The 25,065-nt window shown below is 38.0% G+C and overlaps 1 protein-coding gene across 3 annotated transcripts in view; it reads right to left on the bottom strand.

The window, feature by feature from the left end:
• CCDC68 (coiled-coil domain containing 68) overlaps positions 1-25,065 on the bottom strand; it is a 79,809-nt gene that overhangs the window by 3,065 nt on the left and 51,679 nt on the right. For all 3 annotated transcript variants that reach the window (XM_020994496.2, XM_020994488.2, XM_020994507.2), the window contains exons 7-10: positions 21,126-21,208; positions 15,325-15,430; positions 13,633-13,716; positions 4,529-4,605 (exon numbers count right to left, since the gene is read on the bottom strand). In XM_020994496.2, coding sequence (XP_020850155.1) covers positions 4,529-4,605; positions 13,633-13,716; positions 15,325-15,430; positions 21,126-21,208 — 350 coding nt within the window. The remainder of the gene's footprint in view (positions 1-4,528; positions 4,606-13,632; positions 13,717-15,324; positions 15,431-21,125; positions 21,209-25,065) is intronic.

Here is a 25,065-nt window from a genome sequence, read left to right as displayed (position 1 = left end):
TGGGTAAGAGGTAAAATCACAAAGTGCAGGCCCTGAAACCTGATTTAAAATCCTGCTTCTGGGGGTAGTTAGGTGGCACAGTGGATAGAGCACTGGCCCTGGAGTCTGGAGGACCTGAGTTCAAATCCAGCCTCAGATACTTACTAGCTGTGTAACCCTGGGCGAGTCACTCCCTCATTGCCTCCTGCCCCTCCCCGCCAAAAAAAATCCTGCTTCTGACATTTAAAAGCTGTGTGATCATGGGTTTCTTCATAAGACTATTGTGAGGATCAAGTGTGATAAATTATATAATAAATTGTGTGTGATAAATTATGTAAAACAACTCATAAAATTTTCTATTATTAAGTGTTATGCCCAAAGTTCTGCAACTAGTGAGGATTTTATCTGATTCTCCCTCAAACACCCTAACCACTTAGTTCCTCAACCTGCTAATTTTCCATGAGCTACTCTATGCCCCTCTCAACCACCCTTATTCTTTTGAATAAAGTTCAATGGCTCCCTATGGCTTCCCGAAGCAAATATAAAATGCTCTGCTTGGCATTCGAAGCCCTTCATAGCCCAGTCATTTCCTACCTTTCCAATCTTCTTATACCTTACTCCCTAACACATACTCTTCAGTCCAGTTCACTGACCTCCTGGCTACCTCACAAACAAGACACTCCATCTTTCAGCTCCGGGCACTTTCTCTGGCTGTTACTCAGGCTTGGCATGCCCTCCCTCCTTATCTCTGGCTTCCATCTCATCTTTTACTGCAAGCCTTCTCAAACTCCTCTTAATTCCAGTGCCTTCCTTCTATTAATTACACACACACACACACACACACACACACACACACACACACACACATGCACACACACATATAAAACTATTTATCCTGTATATAACTTGTTTGCATGTATTTATTGACATGTTGTCTCCCACATTAGACTTTAAGCTCCTTGAGGGAAGGAACTGTCTTTTGCCTCTTTTTGTATCCCCAGTGCTTAGCACAGGGCCTGGTAAATTGTAGGCCCTTAATAAATGTTTACTGATTGATTGATTGATTCTAGATTTAGTGCTCTTAACACTATACTAATGAAAAAAATTCAGCTCATTTCTCCCATTTGAAGCTGAAAGTAGAGGGAAAAATTATCTTTTTCTTGCATCTTCCATTATGACCCACCGCAACCACAGGCCATTCGAGCATCATGACTTAAAGGATCACAGACTTGGAACTTAGAGGTCATCCCCTCTTTTTATAAATGAGGAAACTGAGGCCCAAAGACGTTAAGAGGTTTGCCCAAGGTCACAGAGATAGAAAGTGACAGAGTCAGGATTTGAAACCCATGTCTTCTGACCCTACATCCAAAATTCTTTCTGTGGCACTTCAAGCAAATGCCTCCAGATCAAAAGATGAACAAACATTTAAACACACAAACACATACACACACACACACACACACACACACACAGAGAAATGGGTAAGCACAACACAAAGAACATCTGTCATTTTTCCCATCAGGGAACTGGCCACAAAAGAGTGTCTTTGTCCCTGTCTTGGCATGGAGATAATAGACATTCCCCCCAGGTCTGAGCATCACTTTCTGTTTCCCCTATCCAACTGAGAACCAATCTACCTCCCAGTTGTTAAGAGCCCCTCTCTATAGTAGTAGAAAGAACACTAGGTTTGAAATCAGAATACCTGGGTTTGAGTTGTGGCTTCAACACTCACTATCTGTACAATGCTGGGGAAGGTCACTTCTTTTTCTGCATCTCAGTTATACTATCTGTCTCATTGTGTCTTTGTAAGGAGACTGCTTCACAAAATGCAAAGAGCCATATAAACAGACCTACAGCCAGTATCTACACTGAGATGGTCAGGAGTCTGCACAGTTTCTGAAATATGTTCATTTTATCCCTTTCCTGGACACCTCTGGGGTGGGACTTTTTTGCTCTTGTAGACATTATAGGGGAAGTGGCTAAAAGATAACAATTTGTCACCTAGGGCCCCCATGACTTTATGACGTGGCTCAGAGTATAAGATGAATCTGTCTGGATTCCCAGACTGACACTAATCACAGTGGGCTTGATTCTTTACTCTATGTACTGTACCCATGGTGGTTCAGAAAATCAGAATCTGCCCTAAGGGGATTAGCGTGAGAAAATTAAAAGCTGCTAGAATGGGAAATTTTTTAATTGCATCTTTAATGATATGTGTAATTATGGACTTTATTTTTTTTAATGGAAGCAATTCTGTGGAATATCAAAGAAACAGGATTTAGGCCTGGAAGTGTTCTGCCATTTGCAAAATATTTAAACATCCAGGTCATTTAGTCTTATTTATCATTTCCATCAAAGTATAATTCTGGACATCAGCATTCACCCTTTCATCCATTCATCACAAAATTGTGAGAATCTATTATGTGCTTAGCACTGTGCCAGATGTTATGAAGGATTAAAGGAAGCAGGAAAAAAAAATATTTCTGCCTTCTCCTACAATCTAGTTGGGCAGATAAGACAAAGGCTACATGATCACTATGGGCTAGACTTGAGCAAAGCCTTGAAGGATGAGTGGACTTCAAATAGGCAGAAAGGCTGGAGGGATGGGAGAAAGTATAAGAGAATATCGTCTACCATGATGTGCACAGGAAATGTAAGTCATGCTCTAGAGATACTGAGAGGCTCAGTCCAGTTAGAAAAGAATTTCTGTGTGTTGGGGCCAATATGTAGAAAGATTAAAGATAACCCTGGAAAAGTAACTTGGAACCTAATTATGGATAGCCTCTAATGTCAGGCTAATGAAGTTGAATTTCATCCCCAGTCACAATTTCAAGCAAAGGAGTAATAGGATGAAGGTGCTACTTTACAAACACTAATATGTCAGCATTGTGTAGGATGTGTTAAAATGTGTTTGGCGCAAGGTGGGGGGATACTAGGAGCAAGTAAAGCATTTAGGATCCTTGCATTAATGTATGCATGAGGTAATAAGGACCTGGTTTGGGGAAGTCACCATGGAATGTAAAGGAAAGGATAGATTCAAGAGAAAATATGAAACAACAGATAGGATTTGGTGATTTGATAAGTATGGGAAAGAGGAAAAACTCAAAGGCGACTAAAATTTTAATCCTAGGTGACTATAAAATGATATTAATGATAGAAAGAGAGCAATAGGAAAGCAGAGACAGTTTGGGTGGCAGGATAGCACATTTGAAAGCACTATGTCAATAAAGGATATGCATCTCCTAGGGAAAATATTCCACTTTTGCTCATTAAAAAAAAAAATTACAGAATGCTTATCAAGCATTGTAAAGTTTTGGGAGGCCAAATTTAAATAACAATCTTGACTAGGTTCTAACCAAGTAAGTAAGATTCAGTTCAGCTAAATTTGAGAATGATGACAAATGTAAATGATTAAAAAATATTTATTCAGTGCAGCTGTCAAAAGAGGAGCTAGGAATTCTCTGATCACAGCTGGTTAAAGCTAACCACAGGGTCAGTATGCACCATGTTATTAGCTTGATAGGCTCCTTACAAAGAAAACAAATTTGGGTTCATTTCTAAATGTTTCTGTTCATAAATATACAGCCCGTTTCTACTTGCTTCTTTTCATAATGCTAGAGTAGAAATAAATTTATGATTCCTTTCACATGTCAAGGTCCCATGATTTTATCAATGTTGGTGAAGGAAGAAGGAAAGCCGGAAGGGAATAGGCCTTTTATAGTACCTACTATGTGCCAGGCATGTGCTATGCAGTTGTTACAAATATTATCTCATTTGAGATAGTGCAGGTGCCTTCCTCATCAATAACGATCAGAAAGCTGTCTATACCATGAATTTTTGGAAACAGCTCAAAAAAATCCACGATTTTTTTAATCTATGATGTGGTCAGCTCAGGAAGAAGCTGCTCTTAACTTAGCTAGACTAATTACAGACAGTTCTTCATGCTGCTCATACTTAGAATGGGAACAGAGACTGGACTTATGATTTCACTGGCATCGGCAGCTCCTGATGAGGAACATTCTCTACCAACAGATGTCAGCCATTTCCCTAAAACCTAGAGTGTCTCAGAGAATGGGGCTCGGAGTCTTTTTTTGGACCTTCTGGCAATCCGGCGAACCCTACGGAACCCTGCTCAGAATAATTTTTAAATGCATGAAATAAAATATACAGGATTACAAAGAAAATTCATTACACTGAAATATTTATCAAAACATATATTTTTAAAAGTTTGTGGACCTCACGTTAAGAACTCCTGTATAAAGAAGTACCCTAGAACAATGTGAAGTTGAATAACTTGCTGAGGAATACACAGCCAGTGTGTGTCAGGACTAAACCCAGTTCTTCCTGGTTCCAAGGCCACTTATCCATCCAGAATATCATGCTGTCTCTAGTTCATACTAAATAATTGAAATAACTTAAAAAAGATTCAATGTTGTCTATATGTTATCAATACAACTAGTAATAATTTCTCATATATCCAAAGTCATATATATAATTACATCCTACATGAGATGTGGCAGGGGGGAAAGAGGAGAAGGAAACACCTTACCTTGTGGAAACTCCCTTAGATACCTTCAACTTGGAGTTGTCTGACCAAAGTTCAATCTTGCTTTTTAGGTCTTTATTCTAAAATTGAAAAGAAAATTCTATCAAGATTGTATAGAAACCCTGGCATGGAATGATACTTTTACATATATGGACTGGGTTTTTTTTTTTATACCCAAAGCCTATATCCCCCCTTAGAGGCTAGTCAGCTGATCTAGTCATTCATTGTTCGGATCAGTGATCACTGTACATTAATGGCATAATGTCTTCAATGATATCCTGAAAAGAATAAGCACCTGGGAAATGCCTAAAGCACTACAGGCTCAAGCAATATGCTGATTCAGGGTCTAAAATTCAATTGTTGAAAAGAATCAATCTTAAAAAATATCTGTCACTTGAAGAATCTCAGAGAATCAACTAAAAAATTAGTTGAAATAATTAACCATGTTAGCAAAGTTGCAGGATATAAATTAAACCCACATAAATCATAAGCATTTCTATATATTGCCAACAAAGTATATCAGCAAGAGATAGAAAAAAAATTCCATTTAAAATAACTATAGAAAATATAAAATACTTGGGAGTCTACCTGCCAAGACAAACCCAGGAACTATGTGAGCACATTTACAAAATACTTTTCACACAAATATAGTCAGATCTAAACAACCGGAAAAATATTAAGTGTTCATGGGTAAGGCAAGCCAACATATTAAAAATTACAATTCTATCTAAATTAATTTTTATATTCAGTGCTATACCAACCAAACTGCCAAAATATATCTTATACATCTAGGAAAAAAATAATAACAAAGTTCATCTGGTGGAACAAAGGTCAAGAATATCAAAGGAATCAAGGGAAAAAAAAAACACGAAGGAAGGTAGCTTAGCCATATCAGATCTCAAACTGTATTACAAAGTGGGAGTCATCAAAACAATTTCGTACTGGCTTAGAAATAGAGTGGTGGACCAGTAGAATAAATTAAGTACACAATATACAATAGTAAATGACCATAGCAATCTATTGTTTGATAAATGCTAAGATCCCAGCTTTTTGGACAAGAACTCACTATTTGACAAAAACTGCGGAGTAACTAGAAAGCAGTTTGGCAGAAACTAGGCATACACCAATATCTCCCATTATATACCAAGATAAGGTTAAAATGGGTGCATGATTTAGACACGAAGAATTCATAAGTCGTCAAAGGATAGAAACAGGCTGTTTTCAGAACATATCAAAGCTATCTATAGTCATATAAAAATGCTCTAAATCACTGTTGATTAGAGAAAAACAAATTAAAACAACTCTAAGGCATCACCACACACTTAGTAGATTAGCTAATATGATAGAAAAGGAAAATTATAAATGCTAGAGAGGATGTAGGAAAATTGGGACTCTAATGCACTGTTAGTGGAGTTGTGAACTGATCCAACCACTCTGGAGAGCAATTTGGAACTATGCCAAAAGGCTACAAAAATTGTGCATACCCTTTGAACTAGAAATACCATTACTAAATCTATACCCCAAAGATATCAAAGGAAAAGGAAAAGGACCTACATGTACAAAAATATTTATAGCAGCTCTTTTTTTGTATTAGAAAAGAATTGGAAACTGAGAGGATGCCCATCAATTGGGGAATGGCTGAACAATTGTAGTATATGATTGTGATAGAATACTATTGTGCTATATGAAATAGTGAACAGGTAGATTTCAGAAAAACTTGAAAGAACTGAATGAACAAAGTGAACAAAGTGAAGTGAGCAGAACCAGAACATTGTACACAATAACAGCACTATTGTGTGATGATTAACTGTGAATGACTTAGCTATTCACAGCGATACAATGGTCTTAGACAATTCCAAAGGACTCATGATGAAAAATGTTATCTATCTCCAGAGAAAGAATTGATGGAGTGTGAATGCAGATCAAAGCATACTTTTTTTTTACTTTATTTTTCTTGGGTTTCTTTTTTGTATGTGTTTTCTTTCTCAACATGACTATTATAGAAATATGATTTGCATGACTGCACATGTATAACCTACATCAAATTGCTTGCCATCTCAGGGAGGGAGGAAGAAAATTTGGAACTCAATTTTTTTAAAACACAAATGTTTAAAAAATTTACATATAATCAGAAAAAATAAAACATTGGAAACACCCCCCCCCAAAGAAATATCTTTTGTACAGAGTTTGAAAGTTTTTTTATTAAAATATGCCTCTTTTCTATACTCTTTGCTCTATACGTTCAGGAACTATATTTGTTCTATGCTGGTATATACCTAGTAGAACCTCAGTCTCCTCATTTATAAAATAGGTATGAAAACAGAATAAAAATGCTTGTGAATGAAGTGATATATAATGCAATGATTATTATGGTTGTCTTTAGTGGAGAGAATTGGCTTCAAATCCTACTTCTGCTGCTTATGATCTGCGTCACTTGGCGCAAGTCAGCTATCCTCCACTGGTCTCAGTTCCCTAACCTATAAAATGCAAGGGGTTGGACCAGATGATCTCTGAGCCCCCTTCCAGTCTAAATCTATGATCCCATGGACATTCAATAACTACTGACTGGCTGACCCGTTTCTTTCCTGAATGACAACCTTACACATCTCGTAAACCCATGGGTGTGATTTATACTTTCAACTATTTTTATTTTCACTTGTTGGTGAGATTAGACGCTAAAAGAATAGAATTCTGAGTTGGGATATTTGTATGTAGAACAAAAGAATTTTATGAATTTTATGAAATGACCTTTGATATTATCTGGTACAAACCATCCATTTCATAGATGAGGAAACTGAGGCCAGAAAAGATGAAGTAAGCTGCTCTATTCCAGAAAGTAATCAGAGATAAATGATGAAAAAAACAGGACCACAGGTGAAAGGAAAAGCAAATGTGAACTGGGAGAGGAGAAACAACTGATCCAGGAGATCAATCAATCAATCATCATTCAGCCAGCAAACATGAGTGCCCTTACATATGGTTTTGTGAGCAACATAAAAAGAGGCCTTAACTGTGTGCGCTTTGGCAGCAAAAGAGATTGCCATAGCCCTTGTATAAAAATGACACACAAATCTGTTAAGTGTTCTGTATTTTTTTAAGTGAGCTTTATTAATGTAAGGAGCTGTGTTAGTCAACAAACAATCATTAAACACTTACTATCCACCAGGCACTATGCACTGTGGATGCAAAGAAAGGCCAAAACAAGGTTCCTGCTTTCCTCACATTTTAATTAGGGGTGGGGGGGAGAGGGAGAATGAAATGCAAACAACCATGTATATAACAGTGAGGGAGATGACATGCAAACAATCATGTACAAATGTAAATGGGAGGGAATCTTACAGGAAAAGTGCCGGGCTTTAAAGTTTACAAAGCGCGCGCACACACACACACACACACACACACACACACAGATAGATCGACAGATACAGATATAGATGATATAGATATATAAAGATATAGATATACATATATACACATAGACATATATGTATATGTGTGTATGTATATGTATGTACCCACACATATATAATATTTCATTTGATCCTCAAAACATCCCTAGGAGGTATGTGCTATCATCATCATCATCATCATTATTATTATTATTATTATTATTACCATTTTACAAATGGGGAAACTGGGGCTGAGAGGTTACCTGACTTGCCCAGGATCACCCAGCTAATAAGTGACTGAGGCAGGATTCAACCTCGGGTCTTCCTGACTCCCAATCCAGAGCCCTATCCGTTGTATCACCAGCTACCAGTTAAAACAAAATAAGAACAATGTTGCTACAAAGCGGCAATACAGTTAACTGCCAAAAAAAAGAGAAAGGAGGTGGGGAGGAAGAGGGGATTTCCATGATTTCAGAGGTGACAGACCAACAGCAAGTGGTCATGGAGAGCCTCATGGAGGAAGGACTTTGAAGATCAGCTGATTTTGACTGACCAGAAAGGAGAAGGGAGCAGGGAAGGTAAATGAGCAGGGGCAGTAAGATCTTTGCTTCACACGCCGGAGGGTCTAATCATACTCCCCAAACATGACTGGCTGTACCCCATGCCTGGAGTGCTCTCCCTTCTGACCTCCCCTTCTTGGAATTTCTAATTCCTTCCAAAATCTAGCTCAAGCTCTGCCTTCTATATGAAGCTTTTCCTGAACCTTTCCAGCTGCTAGGGCCTCCCTATTTATTTTGTGCATGTTCTGTTTATAATGCATACATACATACAAACACACGTGTAGGTGTACATGCATGCATGTGTACATATACAGGCATATATACATGTATATATATCCATATGCATGTGCATCTCACATACATGTGTATATAGGTGTGTTGCATTGTAACCATGTGTGTAAAACATGTACATGTACACATGTGTACACATGCATACAATACACATGACTATGTGGTTGCATGTATGAATGCATTGTAAAGTGCATGCGTGTATATACAGCTATATATGCATGTATGCATAAGCATATATAATGTGGATCTTTACATAGGTGTATGTACACATATATGTATGTATTGTCTAGATACAGATATATACAGCCATTGTCTTCCAGGTTTCCTCTACTGAACATTAATACTCAAGCCCATAGTTAGTTGTCAGTGGAGAAAAATGCTACAGGAATGTGGACTGAACCTGTCATTTCATTGGTACAGGAACTTCTAGGTAAGGAAACTCCCTCCACCAAAACTGGTTGGCCACTCTGCAACTTAGAGACTTAGAGAGCTTTAAAGGTTAAGGGATTTACCCAGGGTCACACAGCTGGTACGTGTGAGAGGCCAGACTTGAGGCCAGGTCTTTCTGGGTATGAGGCCATCTCTCTCTTCGTAGTGCCCATTCCTATCCTAGGGGAATGTTCTGAGATGGTATGTGATTAGAAGTGACTAAAATTCACTTCCTGAATTATCACTCCCAGTTCTCTCTATAACTCATGGATGTCATGGGGTAGGAAAGTGTCCTTCTTGCCAAGATGACAGGCTTTCATTTGCTGTTCTTTAGTCTCCCCATATGCTTTACCATCTCTGTCCATGTGATAATGTTTTCCTTACCCAGGCTTTTATGATGTTTCTACTAAATGAGGCACTTATATAAGTTCTGCATTAATTGCTTTTTGTCAAACAGATTATCTGAGCCAATGGCAAAACGCTTGCCAGTCAGGGCTCTGCTTTAGCCCAGCCTACAGTCACTTTCTTCACTAAAACATTTTTATATTTGCCCTTATTACTGAAACATGGCAAGCAACTCACATCTGAAAGAGGATGGTGGCTATACAGTTACACAGAACAATTTGCAAATGGAAATAAGGGGAGAGATGGAAGAGAATATTTACAATAGACTTAAAGATGAACAGGTTATCAGTGAGAGGTGCTCAAACTCTTGTATATTTACCAGGAGCTTCAAATGAAGATGAAAAAAAAATCTTAAAAATTGAGAAGAAAGGAATTAAGAATCCCAACAAGAGTCAGACTGAAATCAAGTTCTGGTGACATTTAAAAGAGATTTTTAAAAACTGAGTTAGCAAGAGGATGTACAAGACATATCTGTACCGTGTTGAATCAGTAAACTTCATTCTCAACATGGGAAAAAAATGAGGGCATGATTTATAAGGAAGAGAAAGAGCCTCACAAAATTGAAAGATATTTTCTCCCAGAATGTTTGAATACTTGGAAGCAGAAATGGAAGAAAAAGGTAATACACAGTAACTGTGATAACCACCTAATAAAACGTAAATGCCTTTAGAATCATCCATAGTACAAGAAGGCATTTGCCTGTCTCTATCTGGGAGACCTTTTTTTTTCCTAGTTTCATAATCTTTTTAGTCAAGAAAGAGAGTGTACTTTCTATATGTCTCAAAATCTTTACCTCCATTTGAAGAGCCTCTTCAGCCATGATACCCAATATTCTGACCCTCTTGAGACCACTGCACTGCTTAATGTGATTCCAGGCTATAGAGTGGCCCTCAAGTTCCTGTGAAACCTGGCACATTGGTACAAGTCTGCCCATCTTAAAGCCTAGACTGGATAACATGTGATTATTGCTTTCTCACTATCAAAAAGGAAGTTTCCCCACTTTAATCATCGAATATGGAGGATTTGAACATCCATCTGTTTGTTTTATAAAATATTCAATCTTCAATATGGAAGAAAAAATCCCAGAAAACATGGATGTGGAACAACTTGAGGATGGGGTGCCCTATCTTATACATCGTCATTTCGCTACAAAATAACTTTGAGTCAGTCCTGTAAGTTAAAGTAAATGAAATATTTCCCTGGAGATGGGTTTTTTTTTTTTAGTCTTCAAAAGAACCAGTCCTTCCTATTCACTGATATAAAGTACATTACTTAATGGATACTCCATTCCAATAGAATAGTGAAAAATTCTGCTCTCACAGGACTGGAGTTCCTATCTCATTGTGTCTATTTCTGTACATTCACTTAATGAAACACTTAAAAATAACTAATGCTGCATGGCCCCAAATCTATCAGCTAATTGGTCAACAATCAGTCAATAAGAACTTATGTGTTAGACACTGTGCTAACCACGGGGTTAAAAAAAAAAAGCCCAAAACAAATAAAAATCCAAACCCCAGCTCCAGTCCTCAAGAAGGATACATTTGATTAGGAGAGACAACACGTGAAAAATGAGCTACATACAAGAAACATATAGAGTTAAGTCAATCAGAAAAGAGAAAGCAACAGCAGCTGGATGAACTAAGTTAAAGCCTCCTCTACCAGTTCTTCCAAACCTTGCTGTTCCCTCCTCAAACTTCCCATGGCTCTACCTCACTCTACCCTCTCAGCTAAGAATCATGTCTTGTACTTTACTGAAAAAAACTTGCATTTCTCAAGAAGCCTCTTTTCTCCCCTCCTCATCTCACATCACCCAGATGCCTTTTGCCACTATCTTCTTCACCCATCTCACATAATGTGGTGGTCCTTCTCCTTCCTGTGGCATATACAGGTGATCCTATCCCATCCCATCTTCTTCAGCAGACTGCCCATCCCTACTTTCCCACTAATCTTTAATCTCTCCCTTGTCTGCTTGGCTGCTTCCCTGCTGCTTATAAACACACCTGTTTCTCCCTCATCCTCAAAAAGCCCTCATGGGATCCATCCATCCTCACTAGCTTTTATCCTGTATCTCTCTTCCCTTATGTGGCTAAACTTGAGAAGGCTATTTACACTAGCTGTCTCCACTTATTTCCTCTCCCTCTCTTCTTAATTCTCTACAGTCTGGCTTCCAACCATACCTCATCATTCAACTGAAACTACTCCCTCCAAAATATTTCCAGTTTCTTAACTGCCAGATGTAACGGCTTTTTCTCAATCATAATCCTTCTCAACCTCCCTGTAGCTTTTGATACTGTCAATCACTCTCTTCTAAATATTTTTTCCCTGTAGGTTTTCAAGACACTGCTCTCCTGGATTTCCTCTTGCCTATCTGAATGTTCCATCTTAGTCTGGAAATTGCTGGAAACTCATCCAAGTCTTGCTCACTAACCTTGGGTGTCCCACTGGGCTCTGACTTGGGCTCCTTCTACACTATACTAAACTGTACTGTACTGTACTATAATCTATCTATCTATCTATCTATCTATCTATCTATCTATCTATCTATCTATCTACCTATCTGCTCTCTATATTATTTCACTTGGCAATCTCATCAGCTACCATAGATTCAATTATCATCTCTATGCTGATGATTCAAATTTACTTCTTCAGTCTCATATCTCCAACTACCATTGGATGTATCAAACAGGATTTCCTGTACACATCTTAAACTCAATATGTCCAAAACTGAACTCATTCTTTCCCCCCAAACCATTTCAACTTTCAAATTTCTCCACTACCTTTGAGGGTACTGCCAATCTCCCAGTCACCCAGATTCACAACTTGGGTATCTTCCTTGACTCCTCACCCTCTCACTCCTACTCCCACCCCCATATCCAATTTGTTGCTAAAGCCTATCAGTTCTGCCCTTGTAACATCTCTTGAATAGGCCTCTTTCTCTCCCTGGCACTGCCAAACCCCTGGTCTAGGCAGGCTCTCATCACTTCATACCTGAACTATTGCAACAGGCTGCTGGTTAGCTCCTTGCCATATGTCTTCACTCCAGTCTATCCTCTACTCAGCTGTCAAACGGGGACCATTGTTACCCCCCTATTCAATAAACTCCATAGGCTGTCTATCACCCCTGGGGTCAAATTAGAAAAATAAAAAACAAATACAAAAACCATTATAAACACCCAAATGAACTACAAAGGACATACGAAGGAAGACTGTATCCAGAGAAAGAACCAATAAATAGAAATACATATAGAATACATACATATACACACATATTTGTGTCTAATGATACCCATCTTTAGGGCAGGAGGGGGAATGAAAAAAGGGGAAAAAAGAAATTTACATGATGCTATATTTAAAAGGAATAGCTAGGTGGTGCAGTGGACAGAGCACCAGCCCTGGAGTCAGGAGGACCTGAGTTCAAATCCAGCCTCAGGCACTTGATACTAGCTGTGTGACGCTAGGCAAGTCACTTAACTCCAATTGCCTAGCCAAAAAAAATGAATAGCAAGTTGTACATAATAGATTTGCAGTTTCACGTGTAATCATCTTTTTTTATTATACTATGTTATGGAAATGCTTATTTTATTCCATAAATTAAAAATTAAATAAAAATTAAAAAAACCTACCCCCTCAACTTTTCCAGTTTAATTATACCTTGCCCTTCTCCTCCCCAGTATATTCTTCAATCCAGTGGCAGAGACAAAAGCGAGCAGGCTGTATGCTAAGGACAGAACACCTTCCAGGATGGAGCCGAGATGCTGTACGTGGTCTTAACTGGGTCCTTTGGCCCCTGTCCAATTAGCCAGACCGTGTCAGCTCTGGTTTTTAACAGAATTGCTGTTCTTATAAATGCATGGCTATAAAACATCCCAGGAAGTTTGAATCAAAGTTACTACAGAAATTAAAAGCATAATTTTCACGACCTGAAAAGCCTTGGCACCAAATAAAAAATGTGTTTAATCTCTAATGCAGTGAAAAGGCCCATGGGTATGCACACACATGTGTGCCTAAGTGTGAAATATTTCCTCCTTACCTGAGCTTCGAGGACATTCACCTTTTCTTTCAGAGTCTCAATCCTTTTATCTTGTTCTTGTACATCATTTTTTAATCCTTCCATCTAAGAATTAGGAAACATAAAGGAGAACTTTTTGCAAGTCTTATCAAACCACAAGGAATACTTATATAATTCAGAGGTCATGCACATTTTACAACTAAATGATTTTCTTAACAGAGGAGATCCTAGGTATTAAAATACATAGCAGGTTTTACACACACACACACACACACACATATATACACACACATATATACACATACACACATATGCATATATATATATATATATATACTTTTTTTTTTAAGTGGACAACAGAAATAGCTTCTGGAGACTTGGACAAAGGCTTATCTTTCAGAGATTTGAAATTGGGGGTTTGGTGAGGTTGATTTTTCACATCATTTCTTTTCCAATTAAATCCAGCTCTCTGGAGAAATCATTTGGAATCTTAGTGTTTCTCTGCAACTGAAGTTTTTCTGGCCCACAAATCACTACCTAGTAAGGCCCTGGAAGGCCAATGCCTGGTACACTGTGTCTATTAAGAGCTTTCTAGTCACCCATAACTTTATTATAACAGTGCTCATTGCCTGAGGAGAAGATAATTTGCCCAGAGATACTGGAATATAGGCTCCTTCAGGGAGCATTTGGTTTTGTATTATTGCCAAGCCAATGCCTGACACACAGTAGGTGCTTAGTAAATGTTTGCTGGGGGTAGGTAGGTGGCATAGTAGATAGAGTACTGGCTCTGGAGTCAGGAGGCCCTGAGTTCAAATCCAGCCTCAGACTAGTTGTATGACTCTGGGCAAGTCACTTAACCACAACTGCCTCACCAAAAAAAATGTTTGCTGAATTTAGCCTGGTGTAGGAAAAAGGACATTGGACTGAGCGTGATGAGACATGCGTTTACCCTTGGACAAATCACCTCACCTCCCTGAGCCTCAGTTTCCACATCTGGAAAATGATATTTTGGGGCCTAGATCATCCCTAAGGTCCCTTTCAGGTCCAACATTTCAAGACTGTGCTTTACAGCCCTTTGGTCACTTTGCCCCATCAATTACAGAATGCCATGGTTATTTTCCACACAGGCAGGCAGCTTGAGCTAACAATTAAGACGTCTCATCTACCTCTTCTCTTTAAGAGGTAAATATCAAGGAGTTTTTTTTTTTAAGGTTTAACATTTCAAGTAGATTGATCACAATCAATGAACTGGTCAGTCTTGAAGACCTGCATGGGCCACATTCTTGGCTGGTTGACTCAGTCACTCTCTGACACCATGTCTTCTCTTTGGCTTACCAGAATTACCCTAGTAAGCAGCTGGCCTTTTCCACTGCACCTACCTTCTAAGTCATCAAAAGCCTGAGAGGAAATGAAAACCAGTCCCTGCTCTAGCTGGAAATCTTGGATCTATGTGACATCTGAGGAGTAGCCTAGGACTTCCAGACTTGATTCTTTTTTAATATCAGCCAAGAGTTTAAAGAACAGTTAAACACTATTTCCAAAGTGCTCCATGCCAACCACAAGCAAAAGGGGCCAGGATGCATTTAGCAATGCAGAGGGAATGTCAGTGAGGGGAAAACTTTCATTACTTTTATAGCCCAGGCATGCCACTCCTATTTGTTCTTCACCCAGTAAACATTCCATCTCTGGAGAAAGACACTTGATTAAACTGACCTCCTGGATCACACTGCGTAGGTTCTGATGTTGGGAATGAATCACAAACTGCAAATAGGAAATTTGCCTCTGGAGAGTGGAAATCTCTGTCTGAAGATCCTTACAACTGGGGAAGAAAAGGGAAAAAAGAAAATGATTTTGCCAATAATGACTTTTATAATTTGTTTGTAGTGGTTGTTCCTAAATTATTGACACATTATCCCCTTGCTAACTGACTTTCTGCAGGTGTATGATGTCAGGTATTTGCTTCATTTTGAGCAGAGTAGGTACCTATCCACTGGGGACTGGCTGAACAAATTGTGCTATGTTAATGTATTTTGAAAGGGTTTTTGAACCAAACCTGTCGTTTTCATCATGGGGAAAGGGGCTTCCAGGTGCAGATCTCCCTCAAGCAATACCGATCAGCACTTGCTCTGCCAGTGTTTACAGCCTTAGAGATATTCTTGGGGGAACTGAGAAGTAAAGGGCTTGCTCAGGGTCATATGGTCACCGGGTGCCAGAGGAAGGATTTGATCTCAGGTCCTCCTGCCACCAAGGCCAGCTCTAATTACCTCTCATATTAATGTAATGGAATATTACTGTGACATAGACAAACATGAGATCTGTATGAACTGATGGAAGCAGAACTAGGAAAACAATATTCACGACTACTGTAATACAAATAAAAACACTAAAAGGGAGCAAATGCTATGAAAATATGATGAGCAAGCACTGGAGAAGAGATGAGAAAATAGAACTTCCTCCTTTACTTGGATAATGCATAGGATCATAAAGTTTGAGACTGAAAGGCCCTCGAGGTCATCTAGTATCATCCCCTCATATTATAAATGAGGAAACTGAGGCTCAGAGAAATTAAATGACTTGACCAAGGTCATACAGGTAGGGAGCGGCAGAGATAAGATTCATACCCAAAGCTTTTTCCATTGCACTATGCTGCTCCTCAGGTAGGGTACTATGGATAAGGAATGTTGCATATTCTGCCCAAACCAATCACTGTGTCACTTTTATTTACTACAAAAAAAAAAATTGCTCACTGGATGGGGAAGGAGGCATGAGGGAGTAGAATGATAATACCTGAAAGACTGTGATGTTAAAAAAAAAAGGCATAAAGAAAACTTTAAAAAAATAATTATAGTGGGAAAAACTAGGAAGCTGAAGGTTATAAAGAGAGAAAAAGATCAAATGAAATGTGGAGTTACACTGAAACAGGAAAAGCCTGGCACTAAGTAGGTGCTTAATAAATGTTTATTGATCAGCTGATTTGGTCAGATAAGATAATAAAATTTCAAAGACGGTAGAAGAAAAACTTGGGAAATAATAATTACGTAAATAAAAATTAAAGTAATGCAGAGGTTCTTTTTCACACTTTTTATACATACACACACACACACACACACAGTCAGACTGGTAAAGAAGAAAAAAAAAAGGAAAATGACAACTGTTGGAGGGGCTACGTGAAAAGACACATTAATGCACTTCTACTGAAGCTGTGAATTGGTTCAGCCGTTCTAGAAAACAATTTGGTTCCATCCCTAAAGAGTCACTAAAACTGTACATACCACTCTTCAACCCAGTGATACCCCTTCAAGGCCTATTTCCTAAAGAAATCAAAGAAAGAGTGAAAGGATCCATATGCATAAAAAAATTTACAGTTGTTCTTTATCATGGTGTCAAAGATCTAGAAACTGAGGGGTTGCCGAGCAGTTAGGGAATGGCTGAACTAATTATAGTATGTAAATGTAAATGAAATACTACTGTGCTATAAGAAATGATGAAAGGGATGGTTTCAGAGAAAACTAGGAAGACTTGTACAAACTGATACAGGGTGAAAAGAGCAGAACCAGAACAATGTATGAAATGACAACATTATAAAGACAGAAACCTCAAAAGACTTAAAAATTCCGATCAATGCAATGACCAGCCATGATTCTTGAGGACCAATGCTGAACCAAGCTACTCACCTTCTAACAGAAGCAATGAACTCAAAATGCAGAAGGAGACATACATGTGTGTACACACACAGACAGACAGACATTATTTTACTTGCCTATGTTGACTATATATTTGAGAAACGATTTTCTTTGTTTTTTTTTTCTTCCCTCCCCCAATGGAACAAAGATGAGAAAGTAAATTTTATTTCATTGAAATGTGTTTATATTATACATACATCTATATATACATGTGTATAGACATATATACATACACACACACCCCTACACACAGTATATATATACACACACAAACACATTATTATTTATTGGTTGGTTCCCAAATAAGGAAACTCCCTCTTATCAATGCAGGTCAGCACTTTCCCTGAAGGTGAAGTCTTAGAGAGTTACACAGAACTCTGACAGGTTAAATGAGGTGGTCAGAGTCAGACAGCCAATAAGCGTCAGAGGTGAGACTTTAACCCAGGTCTTGCTGGCCAGTCCTCTAACCACTATACCACACTACCCCCAGCCAAGTACCTAGGATACAAAGAAGAAGTAAAAATTGTCTAAGGAATTTACACTCCATTAGAGGAGACAGATAGGCACATCATTATGTACCAAAGATAAATACAAAGTAGATGAGGGCTTTTTCTTGTGGACAGTGCTGTGACCTGTACATTTTCCAGATGAAAAAACAAAAAACAAAAAACTATAGGAGTTGTTTATGCACCAGTCTGACCTAATATGCCCTTAGAAACTGCCTCAAACCACTTCTGGACTGAATTCAAAGCTCTGTGTTTAGATTTGTAAAATGTAAAAAGTTAATGCTGGTAGAATTGCCAAAGGCCAATACATGGAATGTTTTCCCTTCTGTCCCCCGAACGCATAGCAAATACTGGAAAACTGGAAGGTGGGGAGTGATTGGGAGAAAAACTGCATATAAAAATTTTGCAAGGTTCTGACTGCCATCCTCGGTACCGACTAGAAGCATTTTGGCAGGATTTACCGTAGAGAAATAAAAAGGAAGCCTTCCCTCAACAGTTTACTAGTGATTGCTAAGGAATGACCAACCTTGTCAGCTCACCATGATGACAATCACTCATCTATAAAAATATCACTTCATATGACAGAATATTGACTGAATGGAATAGATTAACTGTAGGTCTGACTGAGATGATATATATTTCTTATGTTCTTGTATGTTCTTAATTGTCTCGGGATAATCATTTGGGAGTCTTTAAGTTAGAGGAAGTCCTCTAATACCTTGTAGTGAACTTCTGGGAGAATGTGGACAAAAGTTCCACAAAGGATGGGTGCCTATGGATGGACTAAAACCTGCATCTTTGGAGGGAACTCCCAAATTGATGATACCACAGATCCATCTGAATAAGTTATAGGTTATGTAGGAAGGAAAATTATTGTATAATAAAAATAGTAAAAAGGCCAAAAAGAAGAAGGAGAGGTAATATGACTAAAGGAATGGAAAAAGGAAAGATTACATGAGGTGGAATCCAGTGACCCCAAATCACATGTCACAGGTTAATACTCCCAGGGATATACATTATGGCATGCTTTGCTGCCCCCAGGTAAATCCTTACATATTTCTTCCAAAACAGGGACCTGACCTTGACTTTAGAAGATTCTTGGGGCTGCTAGGTGGCACAGTGGATAGAGTTCTGACCTTGGAGTAAGGCAGACTTGAGTTCAAATCCAGCCTCAGATACTTGACACTTACAAGCTGTGTGACCCTGGGCAAGTCACTTAACCCCAATCGCCTCACCAAAAAGAAAAAAAGAAAGAAAAGAAGTTTCTTTCCCTAAATTTGCATATGTTCCCTAGAGCAACAAACAGACATTTCTGCTGAGTTATTGACAAAGCCCTTTACAACTAGCAAAATCTAATTAGTCAATTTCTTCTGATGTAATAGGTGCCATCTAGCCCTAAAAATGGTCCTAGGATCATAGGATCCTTGATTAGAGTTGGTGTTTTCCTACAAGATACTAGAAATTGATATGCATATGAAATTTTAAAATGCCGTATTGAATCTGACTAAATCTATGTTTAGAACAGCATAATGGAACCTCAGCAATGAGAGTTTTTTTCCTTATCATTTTGAAAAGCAATGTTTCCAACTTTATTCATATATATAGTTTAAAAAAATACAGTTACAACAATCAGTGATACCTACATTCTGTAGAAATAGCTGGCTGTTCAAACATCTTACTGGAAACATGAAGCATTTGAACACCACAATGAAGCCCATAAAACCTCGTAAAAGTGACATTAGATTTAGTTATAAATACTGTGAACACTTCAGTTGTTTTTAGAAAAAAAAATGGTTAACAGTATAAGCTCTGTTCAAACGCTATTGAAACACTGGTTCTGATGGCAAAATTAAACTTAAACATAATCCACTTCCATCCTAACCCCAGCAGCCATCACCCAGGGATCAAGCCTCATGAAGAAAGAAGCCCGCCACCACACCAACGGCCTCCAATGGGACAGACAAGCCTGTCTACTTGAAGCAACAAGGTGTCCTCAAAGAGAAACAGAAGATAGCTGGGTCAAACCACCACCACCACCACCACCACCCTTCAGATCCCAGAGGAAATGGCCTGGACTCAAAAGCCCTGGGAATGGCAGCATTTTCCTCCATCATCCCCCCCAGCCATGAGCTCTGCTTCCATTTAAGGCCTCATGATTATCATCAAGAAAAACATCCACTGTGGAGAAAGGGGGTTGCCATCTTCACTAACATCAATTACCAACTGAGGACCAACTTCCACCTACAGAGATGTAAAGAGCCCCAAGAAGAGCAGCCCCCCTTCCCAGACCACTAGTTCTCATTGCAGTCTGGCTCCCAAAGTCATTGTCCAGGGGAGCAATCCTTCTGGAGATGCAATCTAGAAACTAATTGCTTCTGTGGGTGCTGAAGCCCACACCTCCTTAAATGTCAGTCCTACTATGTGCCAAGCACTGTGCTAAGCACCATAGCTACTGAAGATCCCCAAAAAAGTTCTTACCATGGTCCCTGGCACCATCAGTTTTTAATGGAAATGACAATGAAGAAGATGCAATAATGATTGGACTTCCTTGACAACACCTCACACTATATATCCCTCCCACCTTTTCCAGACTTCCTTCTCAGTCATTCGCTCTCTCTCTAGTTGCTGCCTATGTCTTTGTCTTTCCCTATTACCTTCAAACATGCCGACGTTTCCCTCATCTTAAAAACAAAAACGAGATCATTCTCTCATTCAGTGCTTGCAGTATCATCACTCAAATAAAACTTTTCTCTCAAAAGATACCAATGAGCTCTTAGTCGCTAAATCTAACAGTTTTTTTTTTCTAAATCTCCATCCTTTTGTATCTATCTGCTGCATTTGACACTGTCAATCACCCATATCCTCCTGGATGCTTTATCTTCGCTGGTCTCCTACCAAGCTGAGAGCTCCTTCTCAGTCTCTTTTGCTGGCTTATCATCCATATCAGCCCCCCAAATATGGGTGATCCCCAATACTATGTCCTTGGCCCTCTTCTCTCCTCTCTCTATACTCTTTCTTGGTGACTTCATCAATTCCCTTAAGTTTAATTATTATCTCTAAGGAGATGAGTCAGGTCTAGATATCCAAATCCAGGCTCTCACCTGAGTTTCAAGTCTTCATCATCAGTTATCTTTTGGACATTTCAAACTGGAGGTACCAGAGTCATCTTTAATTAAATATATCCAAACCTGAATTCATTATCACCCATCCCAAACCCACTGCTCTTTATGAAATGCTCATCCTTTGCAAATAATGCCCTCTTCCCATTTACCATGGGAGATGGTAGGGTTTTAAGGAAGTCATTTAAGAGAAATGATTTGCAAACCTCTTAGCATTTTTAGAGTTCAGTCTGAGCTGCTCCAATTTCATTTGCAAAGATGCTTTTCTTTCCAGCAATAATTTCTTTTCCTAAGGAAAAAAGAAGATGCATTTTTGAGATATTCTTTTTTTACTGCTTATAAAACACATTTCTTGATTATGTCAACAATGACAGTAATAAAGATATATGGCTCTTTAAAGTCATATCATGCTATGGCCACTTATCAAAGATATTGGCAGAAAACAAATGAATGGAAAATAGAACAGATTTGTCTGTAATGATCTTCATCATCAATGACAGTGGAACCACCCCCTTTGGACTCTGCTCCCTCAGCCTCTGATGTGTTGCAATAGGAGGAAGTTGAAATAGGACCTAAGACAACAAAAGCAAGAATAGTAGCTGGGGGCAGCTAGGTGGCACAGTGGATAGAGCACTGGCCCTGAAGTCAGGAGGACCTGAATTCAAATCTGACCTCAGACCAAACACTTGACACTTACTAGCTAGGTGACCCTGGGCAAGTCACTTAACCCCAACTGCCAAAAAAAAAAAAAAAGAATAGTAGTCGGACCAGATCAGACAAAGTATACCCAGGAAATCCATGTTGGAGACAACATAATTTTGAAAACATTAAAGGATCATTTTACAACACACCTCAGGGAACAGAAGATGCCAAAGGAATCCATAGCTTGTGTTCAACAGGTAATCAAGGAAAGATTAATAAATATGGAACTATTTGCCTACTTTTAAAATTTTTTACAGAATCTTTACAAGAATGATTTACACACACTGAGGGTATCCTTTGTGAAAGTATGATAAAGGAATAGGCAGGCTTTCATAAATTATTTTCCATAGCTGGCCACAGTTTTATAGTTACACAATTGACTAAAACCTTTAGATTATATGAGATTCCTCTCTTTAATATTTATTTATTATAAAAAGGCATTCAATTTGGCAGAACAAAACATGGTCTTAGAAGTTTCCCTCCAAAAAGGAATCTCATTCATGCATTAAGATCATGCAGAAAAATGTATGGAGAAACAAAAGAGTTAGAATATAAAGAGAAATAATGAAGAACAACAACAAAAAAAAAAGAATTGAAGGGTGAACAGCACACTTCTAGACCTCAAGCTATATCATAAAGCATTAAATACAAAAAAAGCATTTGGGTTATTGGCTAAAAAGCAGAAAAGCAGATGTGTGAAAAAGACTAGGCAAGAATCAGAAATAAATGAACCCAGGATTCTATAAACCTAAAAGCATAATTTCCTAGGAAGAATTCCTTATCTGATAAAAAAAAACTTCTGGGAAAAGGAACATAGCCTATCAGAAATTAGGCTTAGACTGGCAACTTAAACCATATTCCACAATAAATTCAAAATGGATATCTGTACATTAAAGATCTCACCATAAAAAAATAAGCAACGCAAGTGATGTACCTTTCACAGCCACAGGTAGGGGATGAATTCATAACCAAACTAAGAGTAGAGGTAATTACAGAAGATAAAATATTACACAAAATGAACAGCTTTTACACAAATAAAATTATCACATCTAGGACAATATATCTAGGGAAGTGGTCAATGAGGAAAAGTATATCAAATATCTCTAATAAAGATTTTATAAATATTGAAGATATACATACGTACACATACATATATACATACACATATAACTAACTGAAATATATATGATGGAAAGACATCCTCCAATAGAAGAGGGAGCAATGGATATGAACAGTGTGCAAATTATGAACAACCATATGAAAGAATGTTCCAGATCAGTAATAATAAGAGAAGTGCTAATCAAAAGAAACCTGAGGTTTCACCTCATGCTCAAATCGGCAAAGATGACAACAGAAAGGAATAGTCAATGTTAGAGGATTTGTGGAAAGTCAGGCCCACTAATGCATTCTGATGGAGCTGTGAACTGGTACAATCATTTGGAATTTAAAATATAAGCTCTTTGAAGGCAGGGACTGTCTTTTTTGCTTGTATTTGTATTCCGAATGCTTAGCACAGTGCATAGAACATAGTAAGTGTTTAATAAATGCTTGTTGACTGAATGAATGACTGAATCACAGTAGTCAGTTTCCTCAAAGATAAAAAATTATTTTTAAGAACCCCATATAGGAGAAAATATACACAGAACATCAAAAGGGGGGGGGAAGTACCATAGCTTAAATATTAACCAGTTCCAGGCTCTAAAGAAACCAAATTACAGCCTTGGTGTTAAAAACAAACAAAAAACCTCAATAAACCAAAAACCCAATCCATCCTAGTTAGGTTTTAATGGTCATGTTTATTATGGAACTTGGAATGTCAGACTATCGAATCAGACTACTGTCTGTTGAATGGTAAAAGGAAACAAAACAAGACACAGGGAGGTGACAGCATTGGTATAAACAGAGCCATGGGTAGCACAAGAGGGAATATCATTTTTAACTCGTAATACTTTAAGTGGTATCTTTTTGGGACAAATGGTGAAGACAGGCTGTTTAAAATTAACTTGTTATATAGCATATTTTGTCATCCTTGCCAGTTTGTCGAGTGTGAGGTGAAACCTCAGGCTGCTTTGATGTGTGTTTCTCTTATCATTAGTGATTTGGAACCTACTCTCCTAATGTTTGTTAATAATTCACAATTATGCTTTTCAGATCTGTCTCTTAATATTCTTTCGCCACTTAGCTATTGGGGAATGCTGATTAGTCATATACACACAATCCATATGTGTGTGTGTGTGTATGTGTGTATGTATATGTGTATATATATGTATATATACATATATATTTGCACACAATTATATAATTACATGACTCACATGTAACCTATAATCTTTTACAAACAATGAGCTGGGCCCAGAATTGAATAGGTAGAAGAAAAGAGAGCTGAATTGTATCTGGGAAACTTTGGAGTGCATTTAATGATCCCAAGCGGTTCCTTAACCTCAAAACCAATCTTTTAAAACACTAATGTTCTCCCAATGTGGCCATATGGAACTTTTTCAAGTTTCTTTATAGTGCTAGACCTACCACTGTCTATATAAAATATACTTATCAAGTATTATAGCTCAAGAGCTTGATGGTACTTCAGAGACTAATAAACGCACATAAATATGCACGTAGACACAGGAAGGAAAAGCAGTGGGTGGAGTAGAGAACTGGTCTGGAGGTCAGGAAGACCTGGGATCAAGTCTCGCCTCTTACACATACTGACTATATAGACCCTGGATTAGTCACTTCTCAGTGTCATAGGCAGCTCTCTTAAGATGAAGAAGGTGCTCACTGGCATAAGTAGAGCAAGGGTCCTCACCAGGGAGTTTTCTATGCCAATAGAATCACAGAACTAGTCCTAATCCAAATGTGTGTGTGTGTGTATGAACATAATCCAGCATCTAAAGCGCCTATAATCTACAAATTCCATTTAAAAATGTATACAATATGCCCCTCAAATTCAATATTGTATTCAAAGCATAATGGGAAGGGATGTGTATTTGTATGTGTATATGTACTCTCACATACATACACATGCATATATTATATACTGTATATTAATTTGTATGTAATATGTACATGTATGTGTGTATAATATATATGCATCAACTATATATCTACATATTACATAGATTGCATATCAACATGTGTATAAAATATATACACATATAATGGTATATATTATTGTATATAGAAACATTATTATATATTAATGTATTATATATCAACCCACAATAACATACATAATAATATATGCGTAATATATGTACATGTATAATATATACATAATCTATACCCAATAGCGTCCTGAGGTCAACTGGGACGAATATTCATGCTAAAGAAAAGTCCCTTTCTATAATATATGTATATTGCAAAGGTAAACACATATGTGTGTATACACATTATATATACATAAATATATATTCATATTATGCATGTGTACAACATACACATGTT

This window comes from Phascolarctos cinereus, unplaced genomic scaffold (assembly GCF_003287225.1).
Source record: "Phascolarctos cinereus isolate Bilbo 61053 unplaced genomic scaffold, phaCin_HiC Scaffold_4;HRSCAF=312, whole genome shotgun sequence".
Classification (NCBI taxonomy): Eukaryota; Metazoa; Chordata; class Mammalia; order Diprotodontia; family Phascolarctidae; genus Phascolarctos; species Phascolarctos cinereus.
The sequence above is the reverse complement of the archived record's forward strand: the minus strand, read 5'-3'. Positions and strand labels throughout refer to the sequence as shown.